This window comes from Coturnix japonica, chromosome 10 (assembly GCF_054131305.1).
Source record: "Coturnix japonica strain WE chromosome 10, WE-NBRP24, whole genome shotgun sequence".
Lineage (NCBI taxonomy): Eukaryota > Metazoa > Chordata > Aves > Galliformes > Phasianidae > Coturnix > Coturnix japonica.
The window spans coordinates 14,433,934-14,458,234 of NC_140672.1; the positions used below are offsets into that span (position 1 = coordinate 14,433,934).

At 40.0% G+C, this 24,301-nt stretch overlaps 2 protein-coding genes across 2 annotated transcripts; both read left to right on the plus strand.

The window, feature by feature from the left end:
- Positions 1-7,258: 7,258 nt before the first annotated feature.
- Positions 7,259-11,515, plus strand: LOC146759414 (obscurin-like). Its single transcript, XM_085510383.1, has 6 exons — positions 7,259-7,366; positions 8,351-8,617; positions 9,263-9,532; positions 10,170-10,436; positions 11,064-11,330; positions 11,469-11,515. Exons 2-6 carry the CDS (start codon positions 8,368-8,370, stop codon positions 11,513-11,515), a joined length of 1,101 nt encoding a protein of 366 aa, XP_085366509.1. The 5' UTR covers positions 7,259-7,366; positions 8,351-8,367.
- A 1,586-nt stretch (positions 11,516-13,101) lies between these two features.
- Positions 13,102-21,779, plus strand: LOC146759415 (kinesin-like protein KIF20B). The gene is made up of 8 exons (XM_085510660.1): positions 13,102-13,336; positions 13,832-13,893; positions 14,097-14,216; positions 15,435-15,630; positions 18,082-19,285; positions 19,726-19,864; positions 20,594-20,716; positions 21,112-21,779. Exons 1-8 carry the CDS (start codon positions 13,144-13,146, stop codon positions 21,301-21,303), a joined length of 2,229 nt encoding a protein of 742 aa, XP_085366786.1. The 5' UTR covers positions 13,102-13,143; the 3' UTR covers positions 21,304-21,779.
- Positions 21,780-24,301: the final 2,522 nt, after the last annotated feature.

Sequence of the window (24,301 nt, forward strand, 5' to 3'; positions counted from 1 at the left end):
TAAGCAAAGCTCCAGGAACTGCAGAGAAATTAAGTTAAAATTGATCTCAAGAGATGCATGTAATGCATCCTTCTCTGCTGCATTAGTAGATTCCAATCTACTTATGGGGGGAGATTGCAAGGAGCTGTTTTAGAAACAGCTATGGGTTTAAATAAGGAAAATATTTGCTAAGAAACATTAATTTTTTTCAAACTATTGAACGTGTGAAGAATATTTAATGATTGGAATGTGAAGGATATTTAAAGATATGAAGAATATATATAGCATAGTAATGGACGATGAAGTGTTGGGTCATTGGTAATTAATAGGCAGAACGTATTTAATCTGGATCAAGTTTGGTATGAATGAGACCATTCCAAAATTACAAACATACATGAAGTTGTTACAAGCAGCATTTTGCATTTGGTTTTGAACACACAGGACAGTGTGAATGTAGCTGTGCATCCTAAATGCTCTCCCAATCTGCAGAAGCAGAAGATGCTTTCATCAACAAGGAGAAGGTGCAGAAGGAGGTGAAGGCTGCACCAATAGAAAATGCCACGCTGAGCTGCGAGGTGGCCCAGGAGAAGACAGAGGTGAAGTGGTACGAGGGGAAACTGATCACCTCGAGCAAGAAGTTCAAGGTAGAGTCAGAGGGCAAACAGCGTCGGCTGGTGGTGAGCCAGGTGGAGAAGAAAGATGCAGGGGAGTACAGCTGCGAGGCTGCTGGCCAGAAACTCACCTTCAAGATTCATGTCACAGGTAAGACAGGTGTTGTCTGAAATACAGCAGAGAACAGTAAAGTAAAATCTAGTTTCCATTATACAGTGATCCAGGTGCAGTAGTCTGTGCTGAGGTTTTTTCCCTATACTTGATTGCCTGGGTTTGTAGCAAGTATGTGGTTTTAGTATGGCACGAAGACCTGTTTCAGTCTGTCTGTAGAATAATAATTACTGATATATGTACAATGGAAGCAATATTCAAGATATTATTCAAATCTCTCCTGTGCCTGAGATCCCAAACTGTAATTCTTGTTCACCGAAACATGTGACTGAGGTAAGTATGTGCAGTGAGGCTGGAGTGCATGTTCTACGTGCAGCCTTTCATGGCAGGAGAAGCAGGAACTTCTCCTAGTAGTACACTGCCTTTTTACTATGCCTTTATGTTGGAGGCTGCATCTGGATAGGTGAGTCTGCTACTCACAGTAAGAGACCTGGTAGAGCTGACTATTCCCAGAGCTCAAAGTAAGATAGATATCTGCAAATCACACACAAAGAACAAAGGACTGCGTTGGTGAGCATATTTCCTTTGTGCCTTTGACAGTCACAGTTGTGGCAATGGTAGAGGCCATGAGGAGTCTGTTCAGGAAGCCAGGAGTACTGTTCTGGGTCATGAAAAGGCAGCCAGTGGTTTGACTATCACATGTTTATGTGTTTTGATGTTTCACAGTGGGTCTTAAGCAAAAGGAACTCAGGTTTTGGTTGCCTGCAGGTCAGATGTTCTTTTGGGTTCAATATGTCTGCATAGTGACTTGCAACCATGGGACTGGTGTTCAAGGACCCTCTTGGTTCCTTCAGTTCCTAGGTTCTTTCTTGCCTAGATTTGACACTTTGTTTCAACAGAAGAGCTCATACTCTCTAGTGAAGGCTATTAGTTTGGGCACAAGTGGTAACCTAAACCTGTTCCAACCTGTACATACAAACCTGCAAGATGGTCTCATTTCAGTCCTTCTGTTTTTCTTTTTTTCCCTCAGAGCCAAAACCTGTGTTTATAAACCAGGAGCAGGTGCAGAAAGAGGTGAGTGCTGCCCTGGCAGCAAGTGCCTCCCTGAGCTGTGAAATAGCACAGGATACAACCGAAGTAAAATGGTTCAAGGATGGAAGACTGCTTGCCTCCTCCAGAAGGTTCCAAATGGAATGTGTGGGCAAAACACGGCGTCTGGTTGTGGAGCAGCTGGAGAAGAAAGATGCTGGAGAATACATCTGCGAGGCTGCTGGCCAGAAGATGACCTTCGAGCTGGAAACAACTGGTGAGCATTCAGAAATTCTCAGCCAGGATTTTGTAGCCTTGTTGTGAACTGGGTTTTAGGGTGAAATCTGAGTTTTCTTTGCACCTGACAGTGTGAGAATTTGCTCTGGCCCTTTGTGTACCTCCCCGGTGCTCAGCTGTTCCTTCCCTTTCTTGGGGATAACGTCATTTATTCAAGGTGATGTCCAAACGGGCTTGTTAACAGTCCTCTGCAGTGCTTTAAGCTGTCATATGTCAGCCAGAATTTATGCATGTTCTATAGCCATTCCTACATGTTGAAAACACTGCACTGTGCTTAAGCTTCAGCATATGTTCCAGTAAGTACAGTTCCATTAATTCTAGGGAATTGGGTGAATTAAGCATAGATCTGAAGGCTGCCTTTGCCCAGTGCAGAGATGGAAGGACTAATGTAGATTTGACTTGATATTTTCCCTTCTAGGATGGGAAGGAGCTCCGTCAAAGTAAAAAAGTGGGCATTACTTCCCAGGGAAATAAGAGAAGTCTCATTATTCACAGGTGGTGAACTCTCATTTTCTCTCTCAGTCTGCAACCAGGTTGGGTTGCTGTTTCAGTACAGGCTGTTTTATGCAGGAACTCTGCTCCTGAGGTTAATCCAAGTTGTATCCAGGCCCTTCAGAAGGAAAGGGAAATAGCAGCACAGAAATATGGTCTGATTCTGACATAAAGAAGTGCAGACCTGGACAGTTAAAAGGGATTGTGTGATGTTCAAGGGATTTTGAAGCAAAGATGTCCCCTAGGTAAGATTTGTGGCTGACATTCCCCATACATTGTGGGCACACAAGCTAAGGAGAGACTAGTGATGAGCATGCAGAGAAGCCAATGATTCAGACAGGTTTGTAGTGACACGACATTGTAGAGTTCTGTCTAGTTCTCCTTGGCATAGTTTGGAAAATAAAGATGAGGTGATGGTGGTAACCAATATGGCTTCATCAAGGTCAAGCCATGCCTGACAAACTTGGTGGCCTTTCATGATGGAGTAACAGCATCAGTGGATAATGGGAGAGCAACTGACATCATCTACATGGACCTGTGCAGAGCATTTGATCCCATCCTGCATGACATCCTGGTCTCCAAACTGGAGAATAATGGTTTTGATGGATGGACCAGTTGCAGGATAGGGAACTGTCTGGATGGTCACACTCAGAGAGCTGCAGTCAATAGCTCAGTGTCCAGGTGGAGGGTGGTGTTGGGACCAGTGTTATTTAACATTTTTGTAGGCAACATGGACAGTGGAATCAAATGCAGCCTCAGCAAGTCTACAGATGACACCAAGCTGAGCGGTGCTGTTGATGTGCTAGAGGGAAGGGATGCTACCCAGAGGGACCTGGACAGGCTGGAGAGGTGGGCCCTTGGCAGCCTCATGAACTTGAGTGTGGCCAAGTACAAGGCCCTGCACCTGGGTCAGGGCAATCCCAAGCACAGGCACAGGCTTAGAGGAGAATGATTTGAGAGAAGCCTTGACCCTGAGGAGAAGAGTTGGTCTGGAGGAGGGTGTCCCTGCCTATAGCAGGGGGACTGGAACTAAATGACCTTAAAGATTCATTCCATTCTATTCTTTTTCTACCCTTAATTTTACTTAAAATGTTTCAGAATAAATGAGATTCTGGTTTCCATGAAAACTGTTTGCAGGGAGCTCCATTGTAGCTAGTAAGTCTATCTTTTAGTTCAAGGGCAATAATGCATTGACTGTGTTGAAGAGAGAAATGACTCAGGAATGGATGATGGTTTAGAATAAAACATAATCCTACTTATTTTCTATGCAAATATGTGTAAGGAAAAGATGCTGCACTCAGTTCTGGAAATACCCTGACAAATATATCTCTACTGTTTCACAGCTGGAGATATCAAGATTGTTAAACCACTGGAAGATGTGGAAGTGAATGAATATGGGAGTGCATCTTTTGTCTGAGATTTCACACGATGAGGTTCAGAGCCAGTGGTACAAAGATGACAACAAGCTGAAGGCTGATGACAACATCAGAATGCGGCAAGATGGTAGGGTGTAAGAGGGGGATCTTTCTCCTGAGTGGGGGGTGGGTTGGAGATCAAGCATATAAGACATCTGAAATGAAGTGAAGAGGGTTCAGAAGGGAGTTCCCCTTTTGTTTTGGGACTGAGGTTAGGGTGGAACAAGTGACATGGTGGGATGCTTAGTGTGGGAAGTGTGATGCTATCCCACCATCCCACACTGCCAGGAGCAGGTAGGAAATGAGTGCAGTTATTTCCAAAGTGGGGGTGAACAGGGCAGTCAGTTCACCTCTCCAAAGAGGTTTTGTCTGACAGTGAGTGTGATCCTTCTGTATCAGGTACTTTGAAGGTGACAGTGGCCACATATGGTCAGTCCTTGTAGAAGCCATGTTTAGATTCCGCTTTGGTGGGGATGTGGACGTGGGGGAATGGGTGGTTTCATAGACATGAGAGAACAGGCAGTGATGCTGTGAAACCAGATGGGTGATGCTCAGCCTGGCCATGTGCCTCAGAGCTCTTTGCTCAAGGAAGCCAAGTGTAGTTGTGGGTTTGCTCTCAAGAGCACAGTTTGGTAGGGATGAGTTGGTGGCTGGACTAGATGACCTTAGTGGTCTTTTCCAGCCTTAGTGACTCTGTGGTTCTCTGCTTCAGGAAAGACCTACTCGCTGACTTACACACGTGTCCAAGTCAAGGATGCAGCAGAAATAAAATCGGTAGCAGAAAAGGCAGAATCTCGTGCCCATCTTACAGTTAAAGGTAATTATGCTTCTGATGACGATTTTGATTAAATTATCTTATGTTATAAACCAGCTAACATCCTTTGCTTTAATGTCAGAGAAGTTAAACATCACCAGGAACTTTCACAGAAATAAAAACTCCTACCTACCTACCTTTCTGCCCACAAAATATCCAGCTTCTCTTTTGGAATTTACTTTTGCTAAGTAAGACAGATTATTTTCTTAGGAGGTTGATTTTCTACGTTTAGACTTCAGATTTGTGTTTGAACGTTGAGGGATAAAAAACATAGCTTGACTTTTTCTTCATTTTCTCTTGCTGTTTGAAAAGAACACAGGGTTTTTTTTGTTTTTTTTTTTTAATATATACAATGTTAGGGTATATATATGATGTTAAGTGTGATAAAGAAAAGGGAGACATTTGAGTTAGCACACTACTCAAGAGTTCAGTCCCCAGCTTTGCCACTGTTACCATTATAAGGGCAAGAACTTCCTGGAAAATGAATTTCTCCTAAGTAGAGTCATTACATTTGAGCTACAGAGACCTTTACTAGGTGAAAACTTGTTGTTCAGAGCTAAGTTGCTGTATTTAACCAAAGTAATTATCAATGTCCGTGTTTCATTGAACCTCTGTTCCATTTCGTAATGCGAGGAGTTTGATATTGGGATGGGAAGGTCATGGTTTGATTTAGATGTTGGACTGGGAATCAGAAGATGTGGGCTCTCTTCAGATTGTCAATCTTATTGTCTGACTTCTTAACAACATTCCTTTCTTTATATTATTTTTTAATGATGTTTTAAGGCATTTTGAGCTGATAGGTGCAGTGTTCATGTGCAGTAATGCTGACGTGATTAAGTGGGGTGATAATGTAAGGGTTTTTTACATTCCTTCTACATCTCTGCTTTCTCTTGTTCCATCCTTCTTAAAGAGCAATCCATTAATCTAGTAAAGGAGCTGTGTGATGAGGATGTGATTGAGCCTGAAGAAGCCAAATTTGAATGCGAGATATCCATTCCTTCTGTGAAACCTCCCAAGTGGTATCTACGTGGGGAAGTCTTACAGGCTGGCAGAAACTTGATTATGCAGCAAGAAGGCACCATCCACCGGCTGACCATACCGAAAACCACCACTGATATGACAGGCACCATTCAGTTCTCAATTGGCAAATCAAAATCCACAGCCAATCTGCTTGTCAGAGGTAACATATCCTGGCTTGGTTTACATCATGAAGATGAAGAATTAATTAACGTACAGTCTTCCTTCACTGGGGTCTTTGAAATATTGTATGCGTGTCTGGAGGGTCTGCTCCATTTCCAGTTCAAAGTCGTTGGACACTAAATGAGACAGCTGCATCTCAGTAAAAGATCTGTTTGAATAGCTGTGATGTGCTTACTATTCAGATCTACAGAGCTGAGGTTTTGTCCTTGGCTATACCAAAGAAGTCAAATCAGGTGAAATTAATTGTATTTCTGAACTAGACAAGGTTAAGTTTGGTAGCACCTAAATTTGATGCAGTTTGTCATTGATTTCATCTGAAAGAAACTTGCAGGCTTTTTATCTGCTGTTGTCCCCAGCATAAGAGTCTCCATTCACACCCTAAAGTACTTGTTATATTTTCAACTCACTCTTATTTGAATAAAAGCCTCAACAATTGGGAGCAATTTAATAAGCACAGAACAAGAGCTGGACCTTGCATTTGGTAGATAATATACAGTATTACTTTATAGAAATGTAGTCAATGGCATTCCCTATAGACAATCGTTTGTTTTATCTTTAGAGTCGTTCAAAGAACCATTGTGAACTTGACATTAATTGGAATGGAATACACGCAAGAGACTTTCCTCTTCTGCCACTTGTCCTCATCCTTTCTTCTCTTCCACCCCTGCTTTGCAGATTACCATATACAAATCACCAGGAAGTTGGAGGACAAGACAGCTTTGGAACGTCATTCTGTCATCCTGTCCTGTGACTTCAGGCCTTCTCCAAAAATTGTGAAATGGTTCAAGGGCCACACACTCATCAAGCCCTCTGAGAAGTACAAGATCAAGAGGGATAAGCATTCAGCAGAGCTCAAGATTCTGAAGCTGAAGCCCGATGATGCTGGTGTGTACAAGTGCAAGGCAGGAATTGCAGAGACTGAGGCCACGCTGACAGCTGAAGGTATGAGCAGGGAGGGTGACCTCTTCCATGTCCTATTTCACCTCAGATTTCTCTTCTTGGGGTTGATTTCTGCCGTTCTCTCCTGCTAAATTTATAAACGTATAATGTTCACTGAGAAGATTACACAAAGATCATCTAGTCCTACCATTCTACCACATCCCAGTATGCTTTATAGTAACAGTGGTAACAGTTCACCTTGTTTCCCCACAGCCTGCAATGTAGAAGTAACGAAGCACCTGCAGGATGTGGAAATTGAAGAAGAGAGCTCTGCTGTCTTCTCCTGCGAGCTGTCCCATGATGACGAGGACGTGGAATGGTTCCTGAATGGCAACCTCCTTTACACCAACAATTACAATGACATCAAGAACGTTGGCAATTGCTGCACACTGACAATGAAGCAGGTTAAGCCTGAGGATGCTGGCACAGTGACAGTGAAGTCAGACAAGGTGTCAGAAAGCGCGCCTGAAGGTGATAGGTGGGTCTGATCACACCCCTCCTGGATGTAAGAGATGCTAAGGAGCTCCAGTTCATTCTATTGTGCAGCAGTCCTGCTTCTAAAGCTGACCTCTCTGGGGTGACAAGTCATCAGAGGCTTTCTTCCAGTGGAAGGTTCCATTGCAGCAGATATCAAGGAAGGAGGATGGTTTTGGTGTCCTGCCAAAGCATTCCATTGCTTTTTATCATCATTTTATTTAGCACAAGGAGAGTTACAAGAGCAGTTTCTTTTACTGCTTCAGTAACATGCAGTGTCAATGCTGTTGTCTCCAAGGATTTATGACTGAAGGAGAGATCATTCAATGTGTGTTTTGCCTCTGGGATGACTAATGACCAGGCTGTGAGCAACCTGATCTAGCTGTGAATGTCCCTTTTTATTGCAGGGGATCTGGGCTAGATGGCCTTTAAGGGTCTCCTCCAATTCTAAGGGTACTGTGATTCTAATCTGCTCTCCCCAGCAATTAAGCTCTTTTACTCTATGCGCTCAGAGTTTGAAGGATTTCCTCTTTCTCCTTTCTTTTGCATTTGGTGGAAGTTTTTTCCCCAGTATAAACATCTGATGTGTGAAATAGAAGATAGATAAAAGGAGTCAATAAAACAGGAAAATCAGAATTGTTCGGCAGCTAATCCTCTTAATCCTGTGGCCTGCTGTATGAGCTCTGCTCCATGTGAGGGCAATGCCAGCTCTCCAGCTTTAGAAGAGCTGCATCCCAATTACTTCATATGATATCAGTCCCACCCACCGGCAATGCAGGCTGTCCCTCCTGTTCCCTGTATTCTCCTACTGATTAGTTCAGAATTCCATAAAGTGCATTCAGTCAACAGACATGAAACCACTTTAGGTTCTATATTGATGTCATCAGTACTGGTAAAGATTTATTTATCCCTCTTTAAAAATCTGAAAGCAACTGGAAATGTCTCAACTTCTGTATCACATTGTTCTGTTTTGCCTTTTTAATTGCAGAGAACCCTGCTGTCTTCATGAAGTCCTTGGATGATGTTTTTGGTGAGGAGCGGGGTGTGATTAAATTGGAATGCAAAGTCTCTAAAGAGAAGGTCAAACCAGTGTGGAAGAAGGACGGTGTTGTGCTCCCTTCTGGCAACAAGTATGAGCTGGTACAGTCTGGGAAGACCCTATGTCCCCTTATCCATGACCTTGAGAAGTCAGATGCAGGTTTCTATACCTGTGATATTGGCAGTGATGTTGCCAAATCAAAGGTCGGCATTCAGGGTAAGTACTGTGGAAAGTAAAGGAGTGCTAAAAGCACATTCAGTATGGTCACTATGTCTTACACCTATTCCCCCACGAGCCTTACTAGTTTCTACAATAGAAGTGTATTACTGCAATTTAGCACAGTGATGTCTGGAAAATTCCCATTGCTTTTGATGTAAATGTATCTCATTTTGCCATGAAAATCACCAAACATGTCAAGAATGTCCTGGAAATATTTCCTTTCTAAACATCCCTAAAATGGAGAAATCGTTTGAACACCAGTAGGGGTAGGATGGTAACAAATTAGCTAATAGAAACAGTTAATTTCTTGTCATAGGCAAAACCCTTTTTCTCACGCAGCATCCTAGAGTTGTCCTCTCTGTTAGGTTGTTCCCTCTGTAGCTCATTGAATCTTCATTCTGCTCCATGGACTGAGCTGCTCTAATTGTAGTTCTTCCAGAGCAAAGACAAGAGATTTACGTCTCTTTTTTTTTTATAGCTTTCTGGTAATTCTGAGTGGAGAATGTCTTAGAGAATACATCAGTAAGGAACACAGCCATGTTCTGCAAATCCTGAGTTAAAACACCAGTACTGCTACTCATGTCAGTCACAAATGCCTTTTCTCCATATAAACCTCATACTAACCTATCTCTTACCTTCCAGAGCTGAATAGTGGCATTACCAAATGGCTGAAAAACACTGAAATCCAGGAGGGAGAAGATTGTACTTTTGAATGCATTCTGTCCCATGAAAGCATTGATGAGTTCAACTGGACACTGACTGGAAGCAGAGTGGAAAGTGGTGGGCGATTTAAAGCTTCTAACGTGAGTCGGAAATATACTCTCATTATCAAAAGTGTGACTCCTACGGACACTGAGGAAGTCGTTTTTACTGCCCGTGGTCTAACCTCCAAAGCCTCTCTGTCTGTGAAAGGTAATGAGATGGGAGAGATTCTGGGGCCTGATTCCTTCAACTGTCTTCTGATAAGATTGTCGTGAGAGCTAACTCATAATATGGTTAAAGTGAATAGCAACCTTCTACTTGAACCTCAAAGCACTGAGAATTCCTCTTAAAAATAAGTAAAAGGAGGAAACATTTTACACAAATGTGAGAACTACCCAAAGCACTGGGGTAGTGTTGGAAATGGGCATCTCACTACAGCTTGTTCCATTAACAGTAAATCAGGAATGATCTGTTGAGGGAACTGTGGGAGCAAATATCCTCTAAGTATAAGCTGAAGGGATGGCCTTCACATCATCTAGCTGTACAACAAATTCCTATCTAGAGCATGTGCATCTGAGAGCATCATCCGAGGCTCCCAGTGTGATGAGTGGAGAGAAGAAAGAGGCAGTTTTCAGACATGGTTCATCATCCTCAATTGGGTAGATTTAAGAGAAAATAAATGCTGCCTGGAATTCTATTGTCTGTACTTTGCAGATTACTGCTGGCTGTAGGATGGCGTCTGTTGCAAGTGCCTCTCTAACTTATCTCCAGCATGTAGATGCATGTATTTTGAGAGAGGCATCCTACCCTAAGTGTATGTTACTCAAAAAGCAATGTTTTCTTCCAGGAAAACCTACTGAGGTTTCAAAACAGCTGGAGGATAAGACAGCAGCAGCAGGGCAGGACATCAGCCTGAGCTGTGAGCTGTCAAAACCGGATTTGAACATCAGGTGGTACAAGGATGGCAAAGCAATCAGAAAAAGCCAGAAGTACGACTTGCAGCAGGAGGGAAGTGGGGCCATTCTGATCATCCATGACTCTACTGCCAAGGACAGTGGGGAGTACCCCTGTGAGACAGAGGACTCCATAACAAAAGCCAGGGTCACTGTGCAAGGTGAGTTGAAAAGCACATGGGGATGGCATGTAGAGAAGTCGAGGTAAATATCTGCAGCCTGTGGGTGATGTTTTTCTCTTCTGTTTCCATGAGCAGGATCAATTCTTAGTTTTCAGAAAATATGATGGATTAAAATCTTTTCCTTAAAATAATCTGGAAACTGAATGATTCTCCAGTGTGATGTGGATCTGGGCAGCCTGGTCTGGTGGTTGGTGACCCCTTGGAGGGGGTTTGAAACTAGATGATCTTTGAGGTCCTTTTCTACTCAGGCCACTCTATGATTCTGTGATCATTCTATGATTCTATGATCTTGGGTGTTAGTGAGCCAAGAAAAGATGGCAATCTGAATTAGTCTCTATTGAATATGTGTAATCAAAACTATATGCAGTTGATCAGATGAGATCCTACCAGCGCATGTATAATGGTATTGAACTTTCCAGATATCTACTGGAATTATCAAACCTATGTAAATGGGTGGACTCTGTGGTCTTCTTAGACTCTTTGCATCTCTATGTGATATTCTGAAATGAGGGCAAAGGAGATTCAGGACACCTCTGTATGCTTGGGACTTGTTGGGGTAACAAATCCCTTTGTCCTACACCCTCATCCTTTTTTTTTTCCTTCCAGAAAAACCTAATTACTTTATCAAGGAACTTTCAGATGTGAAAACTGAAGAAAGTGGAAGTGCACTTTTTACATGTCAGAGCGAGAAAGCCGCATCCTTCGTCATATGGAGGAAAGGCATTGCTGAGCTCAGGCCTGGCAGGAAATACGAGATGGCACAGAAAGGACGAGACCTGCAGCTGTGCATAAAAAATCTGGAGAAAAGTGACAGTGACGTGTACACCTGTGACATTGGTGATGCCCAGTCCAGAGCCAAGCTGGTTGTACAAGGTATGTGTGAGAGCCATATGACTGCGCATCCTGTTTCTCCACTACCAAGACATTATCCTGGTAGAATTTGTACATTTATGGCAGGTCTTTGGGGCTGCAGCTGTCTGGCCTGAATAGCGGTTCACAAGCCATGCACAGAGCAAGCTGCACAGAAAGGCAGCTACCGACCAGAGCAGTGCCATTGAGAACTTTATGCATCATTTAAAAACCAAAAATGCTGATGTACGGTGAGGCTGGTGACCCAGAAATCAGTGTGAACTTTCTATCTCTGACCTTTCTGAGTTAAAAATAGTCCTCCAGAGTTCTAGGCAAAAATTCCCTTATGCTGCATTCTGGGTAGTTGTCACGGTTTAAACAAAAATCTACCTGTGTCCGTGACAGGGGTGCCACAGGCAAGCGAGGTGCTAGAAGGAGCTGAACCTCTGTCCCAACTACTTCAGAAGCAGCCCAAACCCCCTCGTACACGGCTAAGATCTCCTTCTCAGTTGGAGTGTAGCACTCCTCAGACCCTTTATATGCTCGACTCCAAAGTCCCGGGGGTTGGCCTTGGGTTTCTCCTAAAGCTCTTTGCCACAAACTCCAAGTGGGACCTTTCTCTCCAGCAGCAGTGTAGAGGATGTTCTTTACATCCTGTCCCGTCCGTACTGGCCCCAAGGCCACGGCACGGGCTATCTCTTGTTTTCTTTGCTCAAAAGCCTGCTGCTGCTCAGGACCCCATGAGAAATTATTCTTCTTCCGTGTTACCTGATAGAGGGGGCTCACTATGTGGCTGTAGTTTGGGACATGCATTCTCCAGAAGCCCACTACTCCCAGAAAAGATTGGGTCTCTGTCTTGTTGGTGGGCGGAGACATAGCAGTGATTTTGTCAATCACATCTGCTGGGATGTGTCGATGCCCATCTTGCCATTTTACACCTAAGAACTGGATTTCCTGGGCAGACCCCTTCACCTTGCTGCGCTTAATGGCAAAACCAGCTTGCAAAAGAATTAGGATTATCTGTTTTCTTTTCTTGAAAATCTCTGCTGCTGTATGGCCCCACACGACAATATCATCAATATACTGCAAGTGTTCGGGAGCAGTAAAATTATTCATGCTTTATATGATGTTATGATGTGGAATACTGATAGCAAAATTACAAAATTATTAAACCATGACACCCTGGTATTTTTCTTTTTTTTTTTCTTAAATATTTTCCTTTTTACTATTTAAATGTTATGGGCACATCTTATAGAAACACAAGGCTGTTTACAAAGAAGTGCATGCTGTGTTGCTGTATGATGAGCAAGATACATCTATTCTTCATCTAGCAGGAATAGTTGCTGAGCCTTAAGAACAGTTTCAGAAAGCTTTGGGAATTTGGGCGTTTTCCTTGTTTCTGCAACACAAAATGAAAATTTACGCTGTATACAAAGAAAAGGGGAGTCCGAACTTGTACGTTAAATTTGAAGGAGAACAATCTGGGGTAATATTTAAAAAAAAAAAAAAAAAAAAAAAAAAAAGGGAGCATGGTCATCAAATACTATAAAATATATTAGCTGTTACTAGAATGCCACTTATCTTCCCCCCATACGAATCACTGTCATGTTGTATGTGAATTTGTGAGGTGGGTTTTGAAGCTGAAATTAAAAACTTCTTGTATGGCTGTCTTCATAGTGGCTATCCAGACTATCTGTAGAAATAACAGCTATTATGTAGTCAGCTATTCACCAGTTTTAACTGATTATAAATTACGTTTCAGGGTGGAGAACATAGCATAGTGCCTGACACCTGTGTTGATCCTGAGGGCATTCTTGATTCTGTGCATTATGATGTCATGGATATTAAAGAGCAAGCTGAGGCAGCACATAGTTCCATTGTATCCCTGGGGGACCCGAAGGAAGATACTGGCTGGTTTGAAAAGCAGCTGGAGAAAACTAACTTTGAACTGATGGAGACCAAAGAAGAGCTAACAGAGAAAAACACCAAACTACTTAAAACTGAAGAAGAGCTAATGCAGAAGAACAAAGGTGAGTTATGCGATGTGAAAGGTAGAAGACAGAAATAGTTCATTAATCTAAAAGAGAAATAACCAGTTTGAGTAGGAATTAGAGGAGATGTTCTACCTTTGGAACCATAGCCTGTAGATAAGTGATAGTTTGTTCCTTGTGTATATTCAGGTTCAGCAATTCCACGGTTTTTGGTTATTTCTTTTCTTTTTTCCTCCCTCTCCTTTAAACTGCAACTAGCAGCTTTACGCTTTCGTAAGTATGGGGTTAAATGTCTATATCTTGATTTTTACTTTTATATTGCAATCTCTACTCTTCTTTATGTCTTGTTGATGCAATGTTTTCGTTCCAAGAAATATAGAAAACTTTTGAATCACTCCCAATAAGTGAAGACCACATGCAAATTAATTAATCTGTTCAAAAGCTACCTAAACATTAGAATATCTGGAAAAATTGATTACTTAATAAACTATCTATTGGCTACTTATGTAATACAACCTTTTCTGTGTGTTACAGACTTTGAAATGCAGATGATTAAATTGGATGAGTCTGTTGAGCAACTTAAAGAAGCAACTGAGGTAACTTTATCAAGAAGATGTTGTGTAAAATTGTTTTAATACCAACTTGTGGTAGCTTAAAATGCTATTCCAGTAGGCTCCATTAATAGATTTCTTACCGAGCTTAGCTTAACTGAATTTGCCTTTAATGCATTGTGTAATTCAGCTACTTAACACTCCATTAGAATCTGATGACTGAATTTTTTTTATTTTTTATTTCTAAGAAAATGAATGCACAAAATGAAAGGGTTCGAGAGCTAATGGACATCGTGGTGCAGAAAGATGACATTATTACAGAGCTACAAGACTTAAAATCTCATTTAGAGGAAAAAGTAAAAGATTATGTGAGTTTTACACATCTCCATATCCTTATACAAAAAAAGAAAAACACTAATTCTATGCTTGTAATCAACACATTTTTGGAAAACTGATTTTCTGTATGTAGCTGGTACTCGCTTGAAATTGTAAACAATTCAAATTTATCTGAAGGTAGTTGTTGTTAACACAAACAACAAAAATATCAGCGTGTTCCACTAACTCCTGCCTCACACTCCTACATCAGAGGAAGAGCAACAGTAAAAGTATGTTGAGTAGAGTTGGAAGTACAAGTATGAATGGTCAGGATATCTCCACGTTCTATGCAGTCCATAAAACTTTATCCTGACTAATGTACTGCGAGCTACTGAATATGTGAAGACTAGCTTGATTAAGTATGTGTGCATACCACTTCTGGTGGTTTTGTTCATTTTTTGATGTTTGGTAGCCTGAAGTAGCTCTGAAAACATTTATAGTTAATTCTGTCACTCAGATCTCTAACCTTGTAAGCTTAGCAACTTGACCCTTCTTAGTCTTTGACTGTCTGCATCACTGCAACTTAGTATTTCCATGGTATTAAAGCTGACTGTGATGAGTAGTCATGTCCTCACCTATTACTTCTTCCAAGAACAAGGCTCCAACTCTATCTGTGAGATTGTGTGGCCTGAACACTTCTGAGGCTTTTCTTTTCATAAGTTACTAAAGATGAATAATCAGTCCTTGGCAGTGCCAGCATGGCTTAACAATCGTCATCTTGTAAGTAAGGAAGCTTCACTTGTGGTCAAGGACACAATCTAAAATATGCGTGACAGAGCTGACTAAGCTTTAAGGTTGGATTATATCTGTCACGATGAAAGTGATTTTAGCAGCTTAGCAGAAGTGTGATGTGATGAACTTGTATGAGAGCTGACCATTTGCTCTTTGACCATGTTTGTAATTTTGTTGACTTCTTGGAAACAGGAAATTCTTTGATAAACTGGTAAACTCTTGATTGTGTGCAAGTCTTTTACTTTGTAACCTGCTAGGCTCTTGCTTTCCCTTGTATACTCTACCGAGTATTGCACTTGTCATTATCTGAAGGTGTACTTGTTCTGTCTGCTATTGAGATTTGTAACTGATGTCTATAGAGTCACCGGGTAAATATTTTAGCTGTATGGTTTTGTGTAAATATTTGCCTACAGAAGATTACTGAGACTTAAGTGCTCCTTTTGTTAAGCTTCAATGTAACTGATCTTATATCAATACAGGAAAAGACTACCTACCATTTAACTACCATTAAAGCAGAACCGGCAGAAGAGAACACTAATAAAGGAACTGAAAGCAGCCAATTTTCAGTGCTTTCAGTTAAAGCACTGAAACAAGATAAAACTGAGTTGGAAGTGGGAAGAAAGCGCAGTACTGATGAAGATAAGCCTACTGTGGAAGAGCCACCTCCAAAGAAAGGTACAGTTTCTTCCATCGTTGAACAGGGTGTCTTCCAAAACAATAAATTGCTTCCTATTCCGGATAGGAAGCAAAAGGCTGTGAAGCACGTTACCTTATGGTATAAGGAGAAAAGCCACTGTGTTAAACTGTAAATAGAAGTAACTGTTATGTAAATATCCCTTTTTCAGAAGGTCCTATGCTGTTCATTTTTGAATGCTTAAGAATAAAAGTTTTTGCACTATTTTTTTCCTTTTTGCTGCTTTTTCCTCATCTGTTGATGCACTTGCAGATTTGGTAATAGTTTTAAAGCAGTTTCTTTAGGATTGTTTCAACTGCTGTTGCTGATCTTCTGAGTAGCATCAGCTGCTCAAGTGCTTTTTTTTGTTTGTTTGTTTTGTTTTTCCTGAAGCAACTATCAAAATTGTTGACGACCTGCTAATTGCTCGCTCATGGGCAATATTTGAGCAAAATGGTTTGGATAAGCTCTGATGCATTTAACTTCACTTCTGGGCACAGCTGAGCATCAGTGTTCCTAGAATTACGGAAGGCATATACAGTGTAGAAGGGAAAATCTAAAACTTAGCTGTAGTCCCTTCCTTTCTTGTATTCCTCTTGCAAAATATGTGCAAGGGAGAAAGTCAAGGCCTTCTTTGGATGAGATGCTGTTCTTGGATGATTTGTCCCTGCTGCCTTTATTTGGCATAAATATTGAATCCTAATGTGACCACTGAATGGCATCACATATAAGCATCTTACCAGAGACTGAGGGAGGGATGTGGACTCCTCCATACTCCAAATAGTAGTGGGTTTGTTCTAATCATATGACCAAAGCTCTCATTTAAAAATTAATGACAGCAATGCTCCACATAGGAATTAAAATGGGTAGCTGATAGTCACAATGTCAGCATGAAGTTTTCGGTTAAGAAGTACTGAGTATTCAATCATTTTAAAATTTTCTTCTATTTGTGAGTATTAATAGCGTCCAATTTCAAAAAACTCTTAATATATATTCTTTAGCTATGTTAAATATACACAGTAGAACAATGAGTACAGGTATGTTGTGCTGGTTCTTTTGTAGAATTAGTTATATAAGTAGCACGAGCAAAAGTGTTTTAGGAGATGCTAGGTTATCTCAGCTTAAAGTTCAGGGTATTTACACCATTCTCTGAGCTTTTAGGTCTTGTTTCCTATGCTCTGTAATAATGCTTTTTCCCTACTTCCTGTGTAAGGAGCTTCTAGACTGAACATTACACATCTTCTCCCTAGTCTTATTTATCTTGCTTTAGTGCTTGCTTGTTGTTTTCAGCATAAAGTGTTTAGATTACTTATAAATCATATTCCCCTCACTAGTGTTGCTGGGAGCAGCAGTCAAAACCCAAAACCTGGTTTGGGGTGGAATATGCCACTGCTGTTTCTTCAGTATGACTTTTAAATCAGTTGAGGGCTGTATATAAAACTCCTTAGATGAGTTAAGAGGCTGTTTCCATGCAGTACATGTGAATCTGTATGTAATGCAGGCTGCACGTGGGCGCTATAAAATTCTGCATTTCTGTAGTTGTAGTAATAAAAGGACTGTACAAGAATCACCATTGAATATATTGTTGTGGTGACCCAATCCCTAGTAAGTCTTGACTTATATTTATTTTTTTTAATACTTAAAGTATGCATATTATGGAATGGACATAACTGGATTGTAAAGCAATGATGAAATACAGCAGAAGTCGCTTTTGATAGAAAGAAAATGCATGTGATTTTAGCTAATTGCTCACCAGTTAAAGAAAAAAACAGCCCCAAGCTAATGGAATATTTATGGAAACTTGAATCTGCAAATTTGTACAACTTTATGAGTGAACTTTATATGCAAAAGAGTAAGTGTGGACAGAAGTAGGAATCCTCATATTTTGTTTAGAGATGAACTGAATAAGAGAGACAGATATCAACACTTAAGTGATCAACTTGTCCAGGGTTTTATCTTTCTTTTGAAAGTAAGAGGACTGTGAGTTGGAATGAAATTTCTTAGAGAACTGTTTATCTACCATTTAGATGTAGATGGAGTGATTCCTGGCTGCCTTATAGGGATTGCTGAAGCACGGAAGATAGAAAGAATATAGCTGTGAATTATCTATCTCGTTCCCATGTTTCTTAAATCTAATTAGATTTTCTACTGGTGTGGAGTTGAAGGTTTGAGTAGTGCCATGGTAAACGTGTTCTTCCAGCCTGAAACCTTTTGCTGTTAATTCTGTATAGAAATCTGAGGCACCTGATTACGTGTTCAGAGGACTTTAATTCCTTCACTAGTATCAAATACTATGTGATGTGAGGGTATGGCTTGCATATTACGACAGTGTTTCACTTAGAAGTTGCTACTTGGTGTTGTGAACTGCTATGTAATAATTATTTTAATCAATCTGAGCTACATTCCTTTTCCCCTTTTTTTTTGGTTTGTTTGTTTGTTTGTTTGTTTTACAGTAGTTGTAAATGAGAGAAAGAAAAAGAACACTGTAGAGCAAAGGACAATTGAACACATGAAACAAAAGTGCTCCGCGTACCGAAAGGAAGTACTAGCACTGAGGGAAAGAACTGAAATCTTGGAACATCATTTAACTGTGCTTGAAGAACAATGCAGAAGAGAAAAAAATAAAAAAGAAGATTTCAGTAAGCAGGTAACAAGCCTGCGTATTCAGCTTTCTTTTTCTGAAGAAACAGCTGATGTCCTCCGTGAACAAATTCTGCAGGGTCAAGCTGACTATCGGGAAATTGCTTCTGAACTGGATGAACAGAAATCTATAAATATGACACTTGAAAACAAAAATGCCCAACTAACTAACAACATAGAAGTTGCCAAAGAATATATAATTGATAAAGTGTCACAAGTAAAAGAAATGCGGACCAAATTAGATGAATTATACAAATGTCACTTAGAGTTTCACGCCATCGGTACTGACTTTGTCAGTGTAAAGGATTCCTCAGACTCAGAAAAAGATGAGCCAGGGACATCTCAAATTAGTTCTGCATGCATTCAGTCACAGACTTCTTCCATCTCAGATCTTGTGCAGGACCTCTCCTTTAACTATAGTCTTGAAAGGATTTGGGAAGTATGCAGAAGTATTGTTGATGTTTCCTCACAAAAATGTCAGCACATCAAAGCACTGCTTCAAGACAATGAAAACCTAAAGGCGGGACTGAATAATGCTGAAAATCATAATCGTCAACTTGTAATGAAGCTATGTGAGATTACAACTCACACTAGTCAGGAAGATGATCTTGTGAATCAGTTACATGAGCAAATAGAAAAGAAAACTCTGGAGTTTGAAGAAAAGACTGCAGAAGATCAGAGAGTGATTGCACAATTTCAGGAGGAAGTTGCCAACTGTGAGGTAAAAATAAGAGAGCTTGAATATCTCCTGGAGGCTTCCAAGACAATGGAAGACAATGTGTCAAAACTCAATGAATTACTTAAAGAAAAAGAATCTATTATTGTTAATCTGGAGACAGTTACAGCAACTCTGCAGGAGAAGTCTGCAAATGCAGACAAAAAGTTTGAAGAGTTAAGTAGCAAAAAAGCAAATCTGATTCAAGAAGTTATGCAGCTGAAAAACAGCTTGGAGCAGATGAAACATTCTCTTCGGGAAAAGGAAAAGAGTGAAATGGAGAAAGTGCAACGTATAGAATCGTAAGTAACCACTGAGTTAACTTAGAGCCCTTTGAGAATGAACTAGAGTTAAAAATAGTTAATGGGAACATCCCTTCGACTTAATGCATTTGCATGCTTATCAATGGCCAAACTACTACTTTAGGATGCTTTGGTATGCTACTTGAGTTCCAAGGGAAAACAGGAGTGTGCAAGGAAATAAAGAATAATATGGGGATTTCTGGTGGTTTTGTTGTCCATCCCTCAGAATAGCATCTGAATAATTTATTGCTTCAGAATCTGATTATGAGAAGCAAGCTGAAATTCAAAAGTAATTGTTTAAATCTTGTCACTGGTCTAGATAGATTTAAGAGTCTATTTACAAATAGAAACCAACAGGCAGGGCATGGATTAAGCTGTAATTGCTGTTTCCATGAGATGTGTAACAGTAATGTTCTTTGTCTCTTTATTTTTAACATAAGGCTAGAAAATATTCTTTCTGAGAGTTCTGCCCTTGTACTGAATTTGAAAAAAGATTTGCAGAGGAAAGAAGAAGAGTATGCAGATCTAAAAGGCAAACATTCTGATGCCGAGAAACAAATTCAGCAAGTACAAAGCGAGGTTTGTAGTCAACTGAGCTATTTTTTTCTGTAAGATTATGCTTGGCTTTCTGCTGTTAAAACTTCTCAAACTTTAACTATGAAGCTGGAAATTTCACAGTAGTGTGGCTAGCAGCAAATCTTAGGTAAAGTTGCCATTGAAGCTCTAGAGGGGACCAGAAGTTAAAACATGGTTTCGCATAGATAATGAACAGAGGAAAGTAAAGTTGGTTAGTAGTCTGGAATAAGGTTTGTGAAGAGAATAGCTAATCTGCCTCTGGAGGGGACTTGTTATTATCTCTAAGTTACTGGTGACTTGCCATTGGTATCCGTGGTAACTCCAAAGCCTAAAACCTAAGTCTTGTGAAAAAACGCTGATAACTGGGAAGAAGAATGCTATTTACTTGAAGAGAAATAGACTAATTTCCAGAGGCTCTTTAATATAAGCATGTATATTTTTTTTCTTCAATTTCAGCTTCAGTGATGTTAATAGTTAAAATTTAATTATTAAACAAGTAGATATTTTAAAACCCATTTTGCAGGATCTTAGTCTGAAAGTTTATTGGGTGTGCTTGGGGTGGAAAATTGAAGCTTAAAAATGAATTCATGTCTTCCTTGGTAACCTTGCACTTGCTGTCGTTTTCCTACTCAGCACTTGTTTGTGAATTCCTCTTTATTTAACAAAGAAGTATTTGGCCAGGTTGGATTACAGAAGTCTTTTAATGAACCGTGAGCTGTGCTTACATTACAGGTGTCCACGATGCGTTCTGTGGAGGAATCCCTCAGGAACAAGATGGAAGAACTTGAAAGGATTAATAACCAGTTTAAGGATGAGCTGGATTATAAAGACTATACTATCCAACAACTTAAACAGGTATTTTTCTTGCATCATTCATTTAATAAAAATTAAGAGCACCTTTTCCAAGCAACAGGAAAAAGGTCAAAAAAAAAAAAATTGGAGCAAAATGAAAGTGGCCAACTGAAATTAGCGGTAGACCATGAAAGATATTCAAATAATTAGTCACTACAGAGCACTGGCAGATTGCTTTAAATACAATAATCTGCATAGTAAATACATATGTAATACATGCATATAACCTGATCTTGTTGAGTGACATCACGATATGTTAATTGAAATGTCTTACCATAAACTCTTTTTATCAGCTTGAGTCCTTATTTATGCTTTATGAAAAACTTATTAATTCTAGGCTGTCTTAAAGATTCTGCTTGTTTCTACTGTGTATGCTTTTCTTTCAACATGAAATATAGGAGCTGGAGGAAAAGGACCATAATCTTCAAAAGAGGCGTGAGGAGAGAGATCAGTTAGTAGAAGATTTGGAAGAACAGCTCAAAACTTTGGCTTCTAATGTCATACAAAAAGAGACAGAAATAGCAGAACTGAGACAATCTGCCTTAAAGGATTCAAGCAAGGTCAGCTCTCCTTTCCTCCTACCTGATTAGCTACCCATAAATTCTGTAAGACTCCTGTACCTGCTCTTTGTATTCTGGGTGTGCTTCTGTTCTTGAGCACTGTCGTATTGACATCATGTGCAACTAACCAAAAAAAGCACCAGCTTTTATTTTTGTTCTTCAGAAACAGAATTTCTGTTAATTACTAAAATTTCAATTTTTTCAGTAGTTCAGATAAGCAGATGTCAGTTTGATGCTTATGATCCTACAATCATACTGGACATCTGTAGCTTTTTCTGATAATTCACAGCATTTCCGGATCCCAAGCTAGGCTCAATACTCAGACAGTAGTTCTGTCTCAGGTTTCTTACTTTCTTTGCTTTCTCTGAGGTAGTATCTACAATGGCATGAAAAGACAGAAGGGGATGTGGAGAGAGATTAAGGGAAGCATCAAAAAGCAGAGGGGGGATGATCTCTGGAAGTTGCATTTCTTATTTCAACATCCAGCTTTTAATCAGGATAGCCAATCTAAGCCGTAGCATAGAATTTCAGAAGCTAAACAGAAGACTAAATGAGTTGTGCTCTTTTGAGAATGTTTGGATTCACTTTCTCTGAGAAGAAAGATGTTCTCATAGCAAAACTTCCCCTACAACTGCCGACTTTCTCACAGTACCGAGGATTTGGGAACAAATAAAAGCTCGGGTTATTATATCTTAAGAGAGATGAAGGCTGAAGCACATAAGTAAAATAGAAGAATCAAAATATATTGTATTACAACTTCCCAGGCAATTCTGTGACTACTGCACTTGTAACAGTGACCGTACAAATCCGTGAAATGTTACTGTTCTTGAATAGTTAAGTGTTCTAGCCTGCAATTCTAAAACTGATGCTACTAAGTAATTGCAATACTGCTTGTGTGTGTTAATTCCTTTTGCCAATCCCACAACTCAGCAGTTTTTACTGTTTATTAGGATAATGCAACTGTGATAGAAGAGTTAAGAAAAGAACTGGCTGACAAAGATGACTTTATAAAGGAATTAAAACAACGCATTAACCACAGTAGCCCTCAGTGTTTGCCAGAAATACCTTTACTTGAAGAAAGACAAAGTAGAAGGAATGACTCTGTAAATGAAAAAGTATGATTATATTTAGAGAAAGTAAGTACTTAACATCTTGTTAACCCCTTTTTGTTCTTCTGTTTTCCTAGGAGATACTGGAGCTGGAATCATTTTTCTTAGCATATAGTCCTTTAACTACATATTCAGTGATGAGTACTTGTTGGTTCTTTTTGTCTTCCACTCAAACATGAGCTCTCATCTTCTCAAAAATATTTTATTTACAAGAACACCATCTCTCTGTGTACATTATGGAACTTTTCCATGCAGTTTTCCATGTATTCGTATGTGGATGCTGAAGATTAGGCAGAGGTTTAGCCTTTGGTGTTCTAACATAGCAGCTGTGAGCGTGCAGAGTATGGGGGGAATGGATGACAAAACGACCAGCGTTACAGATTTTGTCCCTAAATAATGTCTCGCTTTCTCTCTTTTGGAGGCAGAATACTGCCTGAGACTGTTAGTGAGACCCAGTAGGGTGTATCTGAAGATCACACAATGAATAGATGTTACTACCTTCCCACACTTGTGCTGTGTTTCAGCTTACGTGTTCATGTGGCGTCTGAGCTTGAGGTTTTACACTGTAACTTCAGAAAACTCGAGATATTTTGGAGGTCTAATGCATAGCCTAATCTTTACTCCTTTTAAATATTTACAGCCTAGGAAACAACAAAGCAAAACTAAAACTGGAGAAAGTATTCCATTAAGATGCAAAGCTGAAGACAATTATTTGTCACGTCGATGTACTAGGAGCCTCACTTCATTAAATGAATCTGAGGTTAGTATGAAACTTCAGATCTGAAAATGTTGTGATTGTATTGCTTTTGATAAGGAATGAGTAGGAAAAGATCTCATGTTCTCTAAACAATTCCCAAGTTTTAATTTATTTATCCCTTTCAAGGTGATCAGATCACCTGTTTTTATAGCCTTTGATAGGAATAAAAGCTGTTGAAACAATTGTGTGATGAATTTTTGTCACGTGCTGTTGAAAACTCTCCTCATGTTAATGCTTATGAAGTGGCTCATGATTAGATAAGTTACTTGGAAAAAATTCATGGAGCCACTGAAACGGGCACAGCAAATTGAACTTATTTTCTTCCTCTGCAGGATTTCTGGATATTGTTTTGTTAGCAGATGATGTTAATCATTCCTATATAAGTTTTTAATTGCTAACTTTCATAAAATAGCAGTTACATATATTTTAAAAACAAAGTATTTATTAACCAACTTAATTCTTGGAAATACACTGGGTGGTGATACTCCATTCAGATTCTTAGCAGAGCCTGATAAAGTGGCTCTGACTACTTTTTGTCTTTCTACAATCTTTGGTAACTTTTTGAGAGGAAGAAGACTCCCCTCAGGGGGTCGGAACAGTGTAAGTAGTAAAAGCTGCTAGTCTGTGTTTGGGACACTGGAGTTTGCTAGTTACTAGCAGCAGTAGAAGCAGCCATCTACCATTTTCTGATGTCCCCAGCAGCCTGTCTTCCATGTGTTCAACCAGCATCTGAACTCATTTTTGATATGCTAGCTGAATTCCTGCCATAGAGAAGGAGGAGTCCAGGTGATCTCAGTTCTGACTTTGTTGTTCCTGTTGAAAAAAACAGGATTGGGTGGATTGTGGACAGTAAGTGCTGCTGGGGAAATGCATACTGACATTTCCCTGTCACTTAGCTGTGCATTTGCTGCCATTTGACCATGAGCAGGTACATGATAGCCTTCAGCTTAAGTACGGTGTCATTGCTTGAATGTCTGTATTCTCTCCAGGGAAAAGATAGCAATGGAGTTCTTTAATGACTTGTACTGGGCTTGCACCTTGCCAGCTGGACCTTACTTATGTAAATAACATCTCTAGTGTAGAAGAGGAAGGGCAAATTCCCTAAGATTAAGCTGGAAGTTAATTGAACACTTGAATCAAATGCTCCTGTTCCTGCCCAGTT

What these genes read in the sequence shown, in the direction of transcription:
- LOC146759415 (XM_085510660.1), top strand. Translation starts at nt 13,144, where the DNA reads ATGGATATTAAAGAGCAAGCTGAGGCAGCACATAGTTCCATTGTATCC. An exon ending in GCTAATGCAGAAGAACAAAG is followed by an intron (nt 13,337 to 13,831) that starts GTGAGTTATGCG and finishes TGTGTGTTACAG; the next exon opens with ACTTTGAAATGCAGATGATT. An exon ending in AAAGTGCAACGTATAGAATC is followed by an intron (nt 19,286 to 19,725) that starts GTAAGTAACCAC and finishes TTTTAACATAAG; the next exon opens with GCTAGAAAATATTCTTTCTG.
- LOC146759414 (XM_085510383.1), top strand. Translation starts at nt 8,368, where the DNA reads ATGAAGTCCTTGGATGATGTTTTTGGTGAGGAGCGGGGTGTGATTAAA. An exon ending in ATCAAAGGTCGGCATTCAGG is followed by an intron (nt 8,618 to 9,262) that starts GTAAGTACTGTG and finishes CTTACCTTCCAG; the next exon opens with AGCTGAATAGTGGCATTACC. An exon ending in AGCCAGGGTCACTGTGCAAG is followed by an intron (nt 10,437 to 11,063) that starts GTGAGTTGAAAA and finishes TTTTCCTTCCAG; the next exon opens with AAAAACCTAATTACTTTATC.